Genomic DNA, 12,475 nt, shown 5'->3' with positions numbered 1-12,475 from the left:
GGTACAAAAGCTCCCTGTGCATTGAGAGTCGTTGCACAGACTTGCTTGGTCATTAAATTCATGTTAGGTAGAGGTGAAGTAGAAACAACGTCGCAGATGATGAATTCACAAAAGGCCGCCAGTCCCAGACCCGTACCATACTACCCATGGTGATAACGCCGAAGCGCCTTGCTGTAATCGTGGCCTTGGTATGTAAGAAGAAGAGCGGAGCTCCGAAACCTGCTTCACAATCATAAAGTAAACAACTAAATCCAGGCATCTCGCCCATATCAAAACACTCAGTCGCCGAGAATACTCTCTTCGCCATCCCCATCCCTCTCTGCCGCATCGTCACCATTCTCCTCCGCATCCTGTACACCATTTGTCTGCTCCTCATCGCCATCGGCCATTTCCTCGTCCTCAATCTCGTCTCCGGGTACTTCATTCTCAGCGTCTTGTTCTTCGTCTTCATCGCTGTCCACTTCAACAACCTCTTTGCTTTTGGCTGGCTTGGCAGTGTCCTTAGTTGCCTTTGTACCCTTCTTGGTCACTTTGCGTTGCTTGACTGCGTCGAGATGATTTACAACCTCCCTCCATGTAGGCGTGAGCTTTGTCTTGTTACGCTCTAGACGCTTGCGCACTGTGCCTGAACCGTCGCCATCAAGTGCACCAACAAGCACAGCATGTACGATGCGCCCACCGAACGCATCGAGCGATTGCTCAGCCAGAATGGCACGCACTTGCTTGTCGGATACTGCGCCCTCGTCCGCAGCATCATCTTCGTCACTTTCCGGTTCGTCGTCAGGGTCGATTGGGTCATCGTCAACATCTGGTTCCTCAAGACGCTTGTTGGTAAGTTTGGCCAGGTGGTTTTCCCAGGCCGTAAGAATCTGCAAGATGAGCTTTGTTGTGTTGCTGTCGATGTCTCGGCATAGAGCCTCCCAATCGTCATTGGCGTTATTTGATGCGCGGCCTTGTGTCTTTTTAGGCGTCCTTGTCGCCTTGCCCTTTTTGACCCGTAGTGTACAGAACATGGTGTAAATGTCTAACAGGAGATTCGCTGCGTCGAGTCGTACTTCATCTGTGCCTTTCCGGCTCTCCATAATCCTCATCAAGGTCGTGACACAAGTGTCCCTCCTTTCCACAAGCGCCATGAGCTCGTCGTCAGGTATGCTGGTGCCTTCTTCAACGTGTGTGGTACACTCCCGGCATTTCCACATAAAATACATGAGCATAATAGACATTGCGTGACGGACAAAAGTATCGTCTGCCTCTTCAATCTCTGCATCCAGCTCCTCAACTGGAACACCTCGCTCAAGGATTTGCAACACTGAGTCAATTGGCGGTGTGTCCAACGCCGCCTTCTTGCCTCTGCCTTTTGGCTTTGCAGGAGCAACAATATGGTCCAGCACAGAAGCATCTGAAACAGTCACCAGTTGTGCCATCTTTAGTACGACGTTGGAAACGCCGCGGAGAACATTTTGATCCAAGTTGCCTCGTGTAGAAAAGTCCTTGCCTCTACGAAGGGCATCAAATGTGTTGATCAGGTCATCCCAGAGTGCTTGCACCTTGAGATCAACCGTCTCTCTGAGTTCCTCGCTGCCCTGTGCATGTAGAATGGATCCGATAGCTTCACCAAGCACACGCTCGTTGTGATGAGTAAGGAATTGCTTGTTGATGTCGTCAAGTAACGCAGTAAGGGCTGCATTTTGCCGGAGTTCCTCAAAGACATCCAGATTCAGCTCACGCTCCAATCGGAGACATAGCGCAGCAGCCTCGGGAAGAGCCCCGAATTTCTTCAAAAGTTGAGGGATAAGTAATGATAGTCGTCGAGCCATATCTGCTTGGTCCTCTTGCTCGCTTTCACGTTGCGTCTTGGTCTTCTTCTTGTCCTTGGATACCTCTGCAAGACGCTGAAGCCGGATGCGTACTACTGAGTTGAGAATGTCCAAGAGAACAGTCTCGTGTTTCTCCTCGAGCTGGCAGGTTTGGCGAAGCATGATTTCTGGATCCTCACTGTCTCCTTGAACAGTTTGGGAATGGTCGTAGAGGAGGTAACCAGCCAAAACCTCCCATGACCGAATCTCCGGAATGGCATCGTAGAGAGCTTGAGCAGCGAGCGAAACGCGCGATTCCACACCAGCAGCAATCAACCCCAGCTCCGTACCAGGAGACATGCGCTGGATTTGCGAGGGCAGCTCAATTTCGTCTTCGTCGTATGAGAGCAACTGATCAACTAAACACTTGAGCTTGAGCCACTCGAGTCGTGGGTTGTGATATTCTTCCTCTTCTTCGTCAGGTGGAGCCAATGCTTCATTTAACGCTTCTTCGCCTCCCATATCTTCTACGGTCGCTTCATATGCAGCATTGACATTCTCGGCGAAAAAGCCAACCACAGACTTGCGAACCTTTGCATCAGAGTCGAAGATGAGCTTGCCAACCGAATCAATATCATCGGGCTCAAGGAAGCCGGCCTCACGAAGGATGTCGAGTAAGTCGACTGCCGCAGCACGCACGTTGATTTCCGCATCGTGAGTAGCCATTTCGACAATACGTGGTCGGAAGCGCTCGGTAAACGTCTTCAAGCCGGCCAGCTTGCTCTCATCCCGGAACAAGCGTGCAAGTTGGTGCAGCACTTCGATTCGTGTGGATGGATTTGGATCTGAAAGCACCCAACCCAGATAGCGGAGTTTGGTGCCGTCAAAAAACTTGTCGGGATATGCCATGATCCAATCTGCCAGCGCTACCACGCTATCGACTCTGATTTTAGGATCGACGTCCCGGTAACGATGAACGTAGACGGCAGCGAACCAGTCATCCAACTGGCCCCCGACATATTCTAGCTTCTGATTGTACTCGTCGATTTCCTTTTCCGCTGCAGCCACACGTTCTTTGTTCACTCTTGACTTTTTGGCTTCTGCTTCGCTCTGGCGGACGCGCTTAGCCGTATTCTCGACCAGGTCTGCCGCAACTTGTGCCAGGGCGGTTGTGATGGCTAGCGAGGCGACTGTGCTTGTATGCCGGAATGGACGATTACCGGTGGAGGACATGGCGCCCAGCCAGACGGAAATGTTTTCTAAAATCTCCACGCTCTCGTACATGAGGCCTGATTCTGCAATGGTTTGTATGAGGGTCATAAAGAAGCCTTGCAGCGCGTTTCTGAAGGCATTGCCACCGCCATCTTTTGCCTTTGCAATTAGAGGGTATTCAGTAACCTCGTACTGGTTCTTGTTAGTATGCACCGGGCTGCATGAAGCCGTCTGGACCCACCTGCTGGAATTCCTCTTGAATCTCGGCTACGCGATTGGGCGCGTTATCAGGGTCGCCTATGTCGTCCTCGTTTATCCGCAAATCGCAGCCTGAAGCTTGGAAGACTAGATTTACGATTTCGGCCACAGCTTTGGCCTCATGTTCATTGAACCGGGCTATCCACTGAGCGGTCACGTCTTCGAGCCGGTCTCCGCTAGCGAACACGTCGGCTATGGCGCGTTAGCTTGTGCAGACTCCATGCCGCGCCTGCAAACATACCGTATAGGCCTTCGGTCTCCTCTGGCAGGGTGCTCTTGCGTACAGGCGCTTTTCGGGGTCGTTTGGCAAGCTTCTTTGTCGCGTTGCTGGCGGGACGGATGGCCAGATTGAGGCTGTCGCCATTGGTCTTTGGCTTCTTAGCTGCTGGCTTACGAGCAGCAGCTTTGGTCTTCCTCTTGCGCCTGCGCTCCTTGATTTCCTCATCATCCGGCTCGTCCTCAGTGCTCTGGTCCGACTCTTGTTCGGAAGAGTCGCTCGCGTCTACTGCACTGTCATTGTCGTTGCCGCGCTTCCGCTTGGTGGTGGTGGTTGGGCTCGCGCCTGGCGCGAACCTGTCTGGTTTTCTGGATACGCGTCCAGACTTGCGCCGCGTGGCAGTAGATTCGACCTGGTCGACCCCTGAGGGCGATGCCGGCGCGCTCATGGTGGTCGCGCGCGTGAGTATATGGTGCGAGGAAAAGTGGCGTTGCAGTCGAGGAATGTGGCGCGACAATTGCGGTCGATGGGGTGGAGGCGGGGACAGCAATGGGAGACGCGTTGTATAGTCCGAGCACTTTTAGTCCCAGGTTCAGCGCACGTGCATGACGCTGCACCAGCGTCGACTACTATTCGCTTGCACGCTGTATAGACGCCTTTGACTGATCATTGTATTCGTTCTCTACAGATGCCATCAAGGCGTCATGGCTGCTTTAGTTTCTCTAGAGCAAACGACCGCCTTGCACCAAGTTTGATTGTTGTCCGGGGTTACCGACTGTGTGTCCTGCAAAGACATAGCCGGACAGTACGTAGGACATGCTTGCAGATTTTCATAGTCCATCGTCTTTTGGATAGATTACACTACCGACGATTGAGTGCAAAGTTGCAGCCCTGTCTATCAAATGATTCGCACCACATTTCAATATACAGTCGTAAGCCTGCAGCTGCGTGCATAAGCAGTGCAGTCAACGTGCCGGAGGTACCGTTTGTTATCGATACGTCACTTACGGAAGCGCTTCGGACGCAGGTGCGGCTACAGCTCCGTAACCTTCACTCTCATCACACCCGCCCAATGTCAGCCAATTCAAGCGCGCTGAAACGGAAGCACTCGGGCAAGACCATCAAGGAGCTCTTCACCACCCACTCCAAGCCAAACCTTGCCTCGGCAGCTCCGTTATCGCCCACAAGCAAGCGCACACGACGAGACAGCTCGCCCATAGAGAGCACAGAGGTTGCCACTCCGCCCTCTTTGATAAGCAGTATGGATACGGCCGATATGTACAGCTTTCCCAGCAAGAAGGCAGGCATATCTAGTAATGCAAATGTCGTTCATATCACCTCGAGCCCTGAGAACAGCCCTGCGAAGACGAGCGGCCAACGCAATGGAACGCGCAAGGCAGCACCCAACTTGCATGGCAATAGCGGCCCCAAGCGACTGGTGGTGAAGAATTTCAAGCCGATTAGAAAGGTGGACCCCCGTGCTTTTCTGGACCAGACATGGCAGAAGGTCGAAAAGGCCCTTGACACCATCTTTGACCAAGGCGACATTGACTTTAGTCTGGAGGAGCTGTACCGCGGCGTAGAAAATGTCTGTCGACAGGACATGGCCAGGGACATCAAAGAACGTCTAACCACCAAGTGCCGAGATTACGTGCGAGGCAGTTTAGAGGCAAAGGTAAAAGGCAACCTGGGTAAAACTAGTGTTGATGTATTGCGGACGACGCTACATGCTTGGGCACTATGGAACAATCAGATGGTAAGTCGGGCACACAGGAATCCATGCCACCAAACTGACAGACTGCAGAAATACCTAGATTGGATCTTTTGCTACCTCGACCGAGCCTACCTCCTCCCACGTCACGAATCCCTTCGCGACATCTGCATTAGCCTTTTCCGCTCAATCGTCTTTGAAAATGACAAACTAAACCCTCGCATTGTTGATGGTGCCTGCGATCTGGTAGCAACTGATCGGACAGGCGGCGATCTGGACAGCGAGATGTTCTCCAAGACAGTCAATATGTTCCACGACATGCAAGTCTACACACGGCACTTTGAGCCGCGCTTGATGGAACTCAGTCAGGAATACATAGTGAAATGGGCAGACACGGAGAGTGCAGAGAAGTCCTTGCCCGAGTATGTGCGCAATTCGAGGGCGCTCATGGACTGTGAGATGAAGAGGGTAGAGATGTTTAGCCTTCCAAACACAACCAAGCGAGAGCTTCTTACGCTGCTGGAAGATCATCTAATCACGAAGAAGGAGTCTAGATTGACTAATCAAGACGAACTTGCTGACCTCCTGGAAACTAATGCTGTCCAAGATCTCGAGTTGCTATACACACTTCTCGAACGCCGAAAAATGGGCGCACGCCTACGGCCAGGTTTTACAAAGTGGATAGAAGACGAAGGCACAGCTATCGTCTTCAATGAAAAGGAACAAGAGAACATGGTCGTACAACTGCTGTCATTGAAGCGTCAGTTAGATGCCATTTGGAAAACCTCGTTCCATCGAGACGAAGAGCTGGGTCACGGGCTGCGCGAGGCTTTTGACAAGTTCATGAACAAGACAAAGAAGACGAACGCAAGCTGGGGCACAGACAACTCCAAGACGGGCGAGATGATTGCCAAGTACGTCGACATGTTATTGAGAGGAGGTGCCAAGGCGATACCAACACAGTTGAGCCGGAAGTCAGAGAAGCCTGTTGAAGTTGAGCCTGAGGATGACAAGGAAGACCATGTGTTTGATGAAGACACTGAAGTCAACAACCAACTCGACCAGGTTCTCGATCTGTTTCGCTTCTTACATGGCAAGGCTGTTTTTGAGGCCTTTTACAAGAAAGACCTAGCACGACGATTGTTGATGGGTAGAAGCGCTAGTGCGGATGCTGAGAGAAGCATGTTATCAAGACTCAAGATTGGTGAGTTTTCCTCGATAGCAACTTTCATTTGACCTGCATACTAACTCACTATAGAATGTGGTGCTGGTTTCACTGCCAATCTTGAACAAATGTTCCGAGACATCGAACTGTCCCGCGAAGAAATGAGTTCATACAAGAACATTAGCGAGGAACGTAACGAAAAACTCGATCTCGATCTGAACGTAAACATCCTTTCTGCGTCCGCCTGGCCCACCTACCCCACTGTACCCGTCATCCTACCGCCAGAGGTCCAATCTGCTATGAACAAATTCGAAGCGCACTACAAGATCAAACACACTGGCCGCAAGCTTGAGTTCAAGCACGCACTGGCGCATTGTCAAGTTAAGGCCAGATTCCCCAAAGGCCTCAAGGAACTGGTAGTCTCGTCATTCCAGGCCATTGTACTATTGCTGTTCAATGGCCGAGGGGATGACGAGCACATTGATTACGAATATCTCAAGCAAGCCACAGGACTACGTGAGTCATACAGCATGATGTTTTAATAGCACGACTAACGATCAATAGCCCCTGCCGAGCTTAATCGTACATTACAATCTCTCGCTTGTGCCAAAGTGCGGCCTCTAACGAAGCATCCAAAGGGCCGCGAGATTAGCGAGAGTGATACGTTCACTATCAACTCTTCTTTTACAGATCCCAAGTACCGCATCAAAGTCAACACTGTTCAGCTCAAGGAAACTGCGGCTGAAAACAAGGAAACCCACGAACGTGTTGCTGCGGATCGAAACTATGAGACGCAAGCCGCCATTGTGCGCATCTTGAAGGCAAGAAAGAGAATCAGTCACGCCGAACTAGTCAGTGAGACTATCAAGGCTACAAGAAACAGGGGTACTTTAGAGGTTAGTGGTATCAAGAGGAACATTGATCGGTTGATTGAGAAGGAGTTCTTGGAGAGGGAGGACGATGGATTGTATGCCTACATTGCATAGAACACTTGTAGTATCAGCCAGTACACGAGGATTCTGAATTTTGGGGGGTTGGGTTGGGTTTCGGATCCGTTGTACGAATATGAGTTGTTTTGGGCATACCAAGTTTAGAGTAATCTTTGTTGAACCTGCAATTCGACCGGAAGGTTGGCTTGTTTTTAGCCAAGCGTAGATATTGTCGTCTCCTCTTCGTAATCTTTCTTTATCGATGTTTACGCCTTCGTCAACCGGGTAGCGAGCACTATTGTTGCACAAAGGGCAGTGCAGAAGGTGACTGCAAAGATGGGGAAGACGGGAAGAGGGTCAGGGCTAAAAGGGTCGAGGAATCCAAGAATCGACATAATTTCCCCAACACCACGCATGAACGACTATGGTCTAGGTAAGTGCCAATTTCTCAGCTGGATTGACCGCCAGTTGGTCGAGGACAAATGGGAGAACATTCCGAACCTACCTCGTTTCCGTTGAATTGTGATGTATCGGCCCTCGAGTCTTTGGGACAAGTAGCTTTCTTTTTCTCCATGACAGCCCATGGACACCATCCTCAGGTGCAACAAACCTTCTAGGCGCCTTCTAGGTGCATTCCCAACACCGGTTGCCCCACATAGGCGAGTAGAAGTAGATGCATCGGCAGCCCACCACTCGCTTCTGGCGAGTGACAAAGTCAAAGCGGAGGTACTCTCGCAGTCAAAACGCAGGAAAAGTAACTTGAGGCTAAGGTGACGATTTGGGTCCCAACGGCCTCTTCCGCGGAAACGAAGCTATCCAGCGGCCCGGTCGCCGTGCCTTCCTCGCCTGGTACATGGCTTCTACCCCACAATGCAGGTCAATCTCTCAACCATCGCCCTGTTTGATGCTTCAACTACACACTCGACACCATGCTTACACAGCGACCGACTCCCTGTCCATCTTTTCTTTTTCCATCCGGAAGCAGTCCAAAACAGTCGCCTTGAATTCACGCTTGTCATATTGCACGAACAACTCAACAGTCCGAGCTCGTTGCGGCGGTCAGTCGGCTCACGTAACGGGGATGCAGCTGTCAGTTCAGTTTCAGTTCTATCCAAACCTAGTCGAAGCCACGTGCAAGTCCTGGATACCTGGGCAGCTCAAGTCCTAGTAAGCAAGACACTGCAGTAACGGCTCTCTGTGAGAAACCAAGCTGATTTGCCTTCTCTCCTTCTTCTCTTCTATCCTTTCCATGCGGTGTTACAAGTAAAAACACCTTCTGTTCCAGAGTTGTGACGATCTTCCCGGTTAGCGAGCGAGCGACACCCCTGATGATTGCCTTTTCTTCCATGCGCACGATCCGGTGTATGTCTATTCTAGGCATCTCAACACTCTATTCGCTACCGTACCGCATAGCTTGCTTTGCCAACCACATGCAACGACTTCCATGCGCGGGAGGCCGCGGCAAACCCTAGACACTGACCGCTTGATGAACCATTTTTAGCGGGGAAGCCCACCATATCCACATTCTAAGCGCATGCATTGCTGCGATTGGTCTGGTCGTTTCGCTGATAGATGGCATGTTCGGCGTTTGTAGAAGATTCTAGGGAGTATTCTACATCCGACAGAATCAAGAGCATGGCTGTGTAGGTATCCCAACGATGCGGAAATCACTGGAAATGAAGCGCTCATTTCTGTTTCTCTGTTATTCTCAACACGAGAATCTGGACCCTCTCATTTTTCATTCCTTCTTCTTGGTCTCGATATTGCCGATTACGTATCCCTCTATGGGATTATTCGGTCACTACAGACGCCATGACCTACCGGTCTTCCAGAGTTGTTTTTACAACACACTCGAGAGGCAGAATTTGATACGTATCATAGCCCCTTGGACGCATTAGCGTGTTCGCAAGATCGGCCTGGGTCTCTATTTTCAGATTGGAAACCTACGTTCCTTCTCTAGAGGCTTTAGTGTTTGATGTTACGTGTGACGGTGCCTATCAAGATTCTCCAGCTGTAGTATAGGGAATTTCACGTAAAGTGATATCCAACTGGATGGAAACCTCACCAGCTCAACTGTGCCTCTTCAGACCACACCTACGGCGACAATCTCCGTCTAATGCATCACAAGCGCTAGCTAATCTGCGCAGTTGTGCGTGTGTGTGCGCATGTGCACTTGCTAGACCCTATCGAGCTATGTACTCAACGATCGACGTGCCTGCAGAAACAGAGTCCGGTGTGAACGGAGCTTCTGACGTACAACAAAGCATGAGCAACACTGAAGCACCAATGCACGAGTTTCCATAAAAGAAAAGAAAAAGGGTTAGGAGAGAAGTGAGTATATGAAGCCACCTCGTCTTCTGATTCAAATTCCTCACCTACCAACGACAATCATTTCATCAACACTCATTTACAAATCACACACTCTCTTAATACAACCCGAGTTTCTTATAATATAATAGTACTTCCTTCCTCGCCTTAATCGACAGCTTTCCGTTCAAGATGCGTTTCACAACCATCGTTACGGTCTCGTCCTTTGCCCTTATGGGCAGCGCCGCTCCGGCCAAAGCCCCGGCCACGTCCTCGTCGGCCAGGCTGCCCATCCCCAGCAGCGCGCCCAAGCTAAACGAGCTGAACAAATCCGTTTCCCCATCCGGTGTCGCCAAGTTGCCTGGTCCTTCTGGTCTACCTACTGTCGACTTCGAGGGCGGCGCGCCACTAAGGGTCCGCAAGCCAGACGACTTGTTCGACGGCATTCTCGACTACGGCAAGGGCGCGCTACAGAAGGAGAAGGCAAAGGATGACAAGAAGGACGACAAGAAGAAGGAAGATGACAAGAAGGAGGAGAAGCCCAAGAAGGAGGAGAAGCCAAAGGAAAACGACGAGGGTGACGATGACAACGACGACAAGTCTCCCCAGGGCGGCGAATCCGGCAATGGCGGTGAATCCCAGGAGGGAGGTGCAGGCGGCGAGTCCAACGCCGGTGGCGAGGGTCCTCAGGGTGGTGAAGGTCCTCAGGGTGGTGAAGGTCCTCAGGGTGGTGAAGGTCCTCAGGGCGGCGAAGGTCCTCAGGGCGGCGAAGGTCCTCAGGGCGGCGAAGGTCCTCAGGGCGGCAAGGGTCCTCAGGGCGGCGAGACTCCTTCTGGAGGCGAGGCTACCCAAGAGGGTGGAGAGGCCCCTCAGGAGGGAGGCGAGGCCCAAGAGGGTGCTCAGACTCCCTCTGGCGGTAGCCAGACCCCTTCTAACGGTGAGGCTCCCCAGCAGGGCGGTCAGTCCCAAGAGCACGGTAAGAACTCACTACATTCCCTAGTTCCAGATACGAATACTGACGAGAAATAGGTTCCCATTACAAGCGTCAAGCCGAGGAGTCTTCCAAGGGCCACGAGGGTGGCCACAAGGGTAACGACCATGGCTTCAAGTACAAGATCCTCGAGGACAAGCGTCAGAACCACGAGTCTTCCGAGGGTGGCGAGCACAAGGGCAAGGGCAACGACCATGGCTTCGACTACAAGATCTTCAACAAGCGCCAGAACCACGAGTCTTCCAAGGGCGGCAAGCACGACGACGGCTTCGACTATAAGATCTTCAACAAGCGCCAGCTCGAGGGCATCACTGACATTGTCAACCCCAAGAAGGAGGATTCCAAGAAAGATGAGTCTAAGAAGGAGGATTCCAAGAACGAGAGCCAGTCAGAGAATGCCGACCAAGATAACTCCACTAAAGAGAAGAGCCAAGCTACCGAGATCAAGGGAGCGTAAGTACAGCTTTTTTCTCATCTCGTCCCTTCTCCTCGTCATCCCTGCTACTCCCTTTACCCCACTCTTTGCTTACAACCCACTTACCCGCCTCGTCCTCATTTTGGTTTCGAGTAAACGCTTCCCATCCTCTCTTTCTTTTGATCTTCTTCTATCCTCATCCCCTCCTTTCTAATTGAGTTTGTCTATTTTCTCTGGGAGAAGAATACTAACACGCTTATGGGCGCTAGAACACTCAACTTTTGCAATAAGACAAGCGGTCACGGTGGTTGCGAAAAGGTTTGCGGTCTTGCCCAGGCTGAAGGCTTTTGCGAGCAGAACCAGAAGACTGGGTACGTTTCATCACCTTCCCACCCTTTCTAATATTTACTAATACGCCATGCAGTAAGTGGGGCTGTGAGTGCAGGGGTGGAATGAGCGAGGAGTCTGGCGACGACGACAACAAGGACAACAAAGACAAGGATAACCAGGACGGCAACAACGACAATGAGGACGACGAGTGAATCTAGCTTTCTGAGATTTCGTCTTAATGTCTTGAACGAAGGAGTTTGAGCCTGAGGGATATAGATGGTGGGGTATTACTAGGGGAAGATTTTAGACGGTGGTTTGGAGCAGTAAAAAAAGGGAACATTCATTTGGTGTAAACGTGCGGATATAGACTTTTTTTCTTTTTTAAGGGGGATTAGACTTTCGTTTCGTAATGACTATATCATATTTTTGTTTCATAAAAAAAATTACTTTGGACTTGATTATCGTAGTGAGTGGAAAATCTAGGGTGGGATGTTGGTGGAGAGAGATTAAAAAAAAAGCTTTGGTGAAGACAAAGAATGCAACTTTGCTTGTCATAACTTGGCCATTATCTCAAGTAAATCTACATTAATTATATTGAGACTTGTAGCTAGAAGCTTAAGGTTCAGCCGTTTCAACCTTTCGATGTTCAAGTCTATCTAATATATATTTTTTTCGGTCTTGGAGGGGATATGAGAGAAAAACTAGTAAGTTGTGTGTACCCTATTGTTGCAAAAATGGTCAAAATGTGGAAAAAAAAAGAAGAAGAGTCGTCGTCGTCTCTATGTCGAAGGAAATTAACACCAGTGATGTATATATATCATCAAAAAGCTGTGACTTCTGACGTTCATCAGCGTGCGGAAACTTATCATTCAAGTGAATAATGCCGTGTAGAAAAAAAAAGGGGGGGGGAAGGGCCACGGCACTCACTCCACTGCACGCTTAACCCAGCACCAGGCATAGCACCTACGCTTCCCCAAAGACCACAAGACCACAAGAAGAGACACACATAGAGAGAAAGAGAGGAAACATATATCAATACATCTATCTACCAACCCCCCTACATACTCCAGCAAAAAAAAAACCCCCCCAAACTCCCAGCTAACCCAAGCACGAAAAGACTCTAACATTGTACTTGCTTTCAAAA

General features: G+C 50.5%; 3 protein-coding genes across 3 annotated transcripts; 2 read left to right on the top strand and 1 right to left on the bottom strand.

Annotated features, from left to right (window-relative positions):
• Nucleotides 1–278: 278 nt before the first annotated feature.
• Nucleotides 279–3,931, bottom strand: COCVIDRAFT_100957 (hypothetical protein; the record flags this gene model as incomplete). The annotated part of the gene is made up of 3 exons (XM_014700459.1): nucleotides 279–3,200; nucleotides 3,250–3,458; nucleotides 3,508–3,931. 3 exons carry the CDS (start codon nucleotides 3,929–3,931, stop codon nucleotides 279–281), a joined length of 3,555 nt encoding a protein of 1,184 aa, XP_014555945.1.
• A 624-nt stretch (nucleotides 3,932–4,555) lies between these two features.
• Nucleotides 4,556–7,345, top strand: COCVIDRAFT_100924 (hypothetical protein; the record flags this gene model as incomplete). The annotated part of the gene is made up of 4 exons (XM_014700458.1): nucleotides 4,556–5,239; nucleotides 5,288–6,398; nucleotides 6,453–6,875; nucleotides 6,924–7,345. 4 exons carry the CDS (start codon nucleotides 4,556–4,558, stop codon nucleotides 7,343–7,345), a joined length of 2,640 nt encoding a protein of 879 aa, XP_014555944.1.
• Nucleotides 7,346–9,787: 2,442 nt separating this feature from the next.
• Nucleotides 9,788–11,543, top strand: COCVIDRAFT_27197 (hypothetical protein; the record flags this gene model as incomplete). Its single annotated transcript, XM_014700457.1, has 4 exons — nucleotides 9,788–10,571; nucleotides 10,625–11,039; nucleotides 11,271–11,372; nucleotides 11,426–11,543. 4 exons carry the CDS (start codon nucleotides 9,788–9,790, stop codon nucleotides 11,541–11,543), a joined length of 1,419 nt encoding a protein of 472 aa, XP_014555943.1.
• Between the last annotated feature and the right edge of the window lie 932 nt (nucleotides 11,544–12,475).

The sequence above is a fragment of the Bipolaris victoriae genome, assembly GCF_000527765.1.
Source record: "Bipolaris victoriae FI3 unplaced genomic scaffold scaffold_49, whole genome shotgun sequence".
In the NCBI taxonomy this organism is placed as follows: domain Eukaryota; kingdom Fungi; phylum Ascomycota; class Dothideomycetes; order Pleosporales; family Pleosporaceae; genus Bipolaris; species Bipolaris victoriae.
Note: the sequence above shows the minus strand (reverse complement) of the source record. Positions and strands in the feature narration are given on the sequence as shown.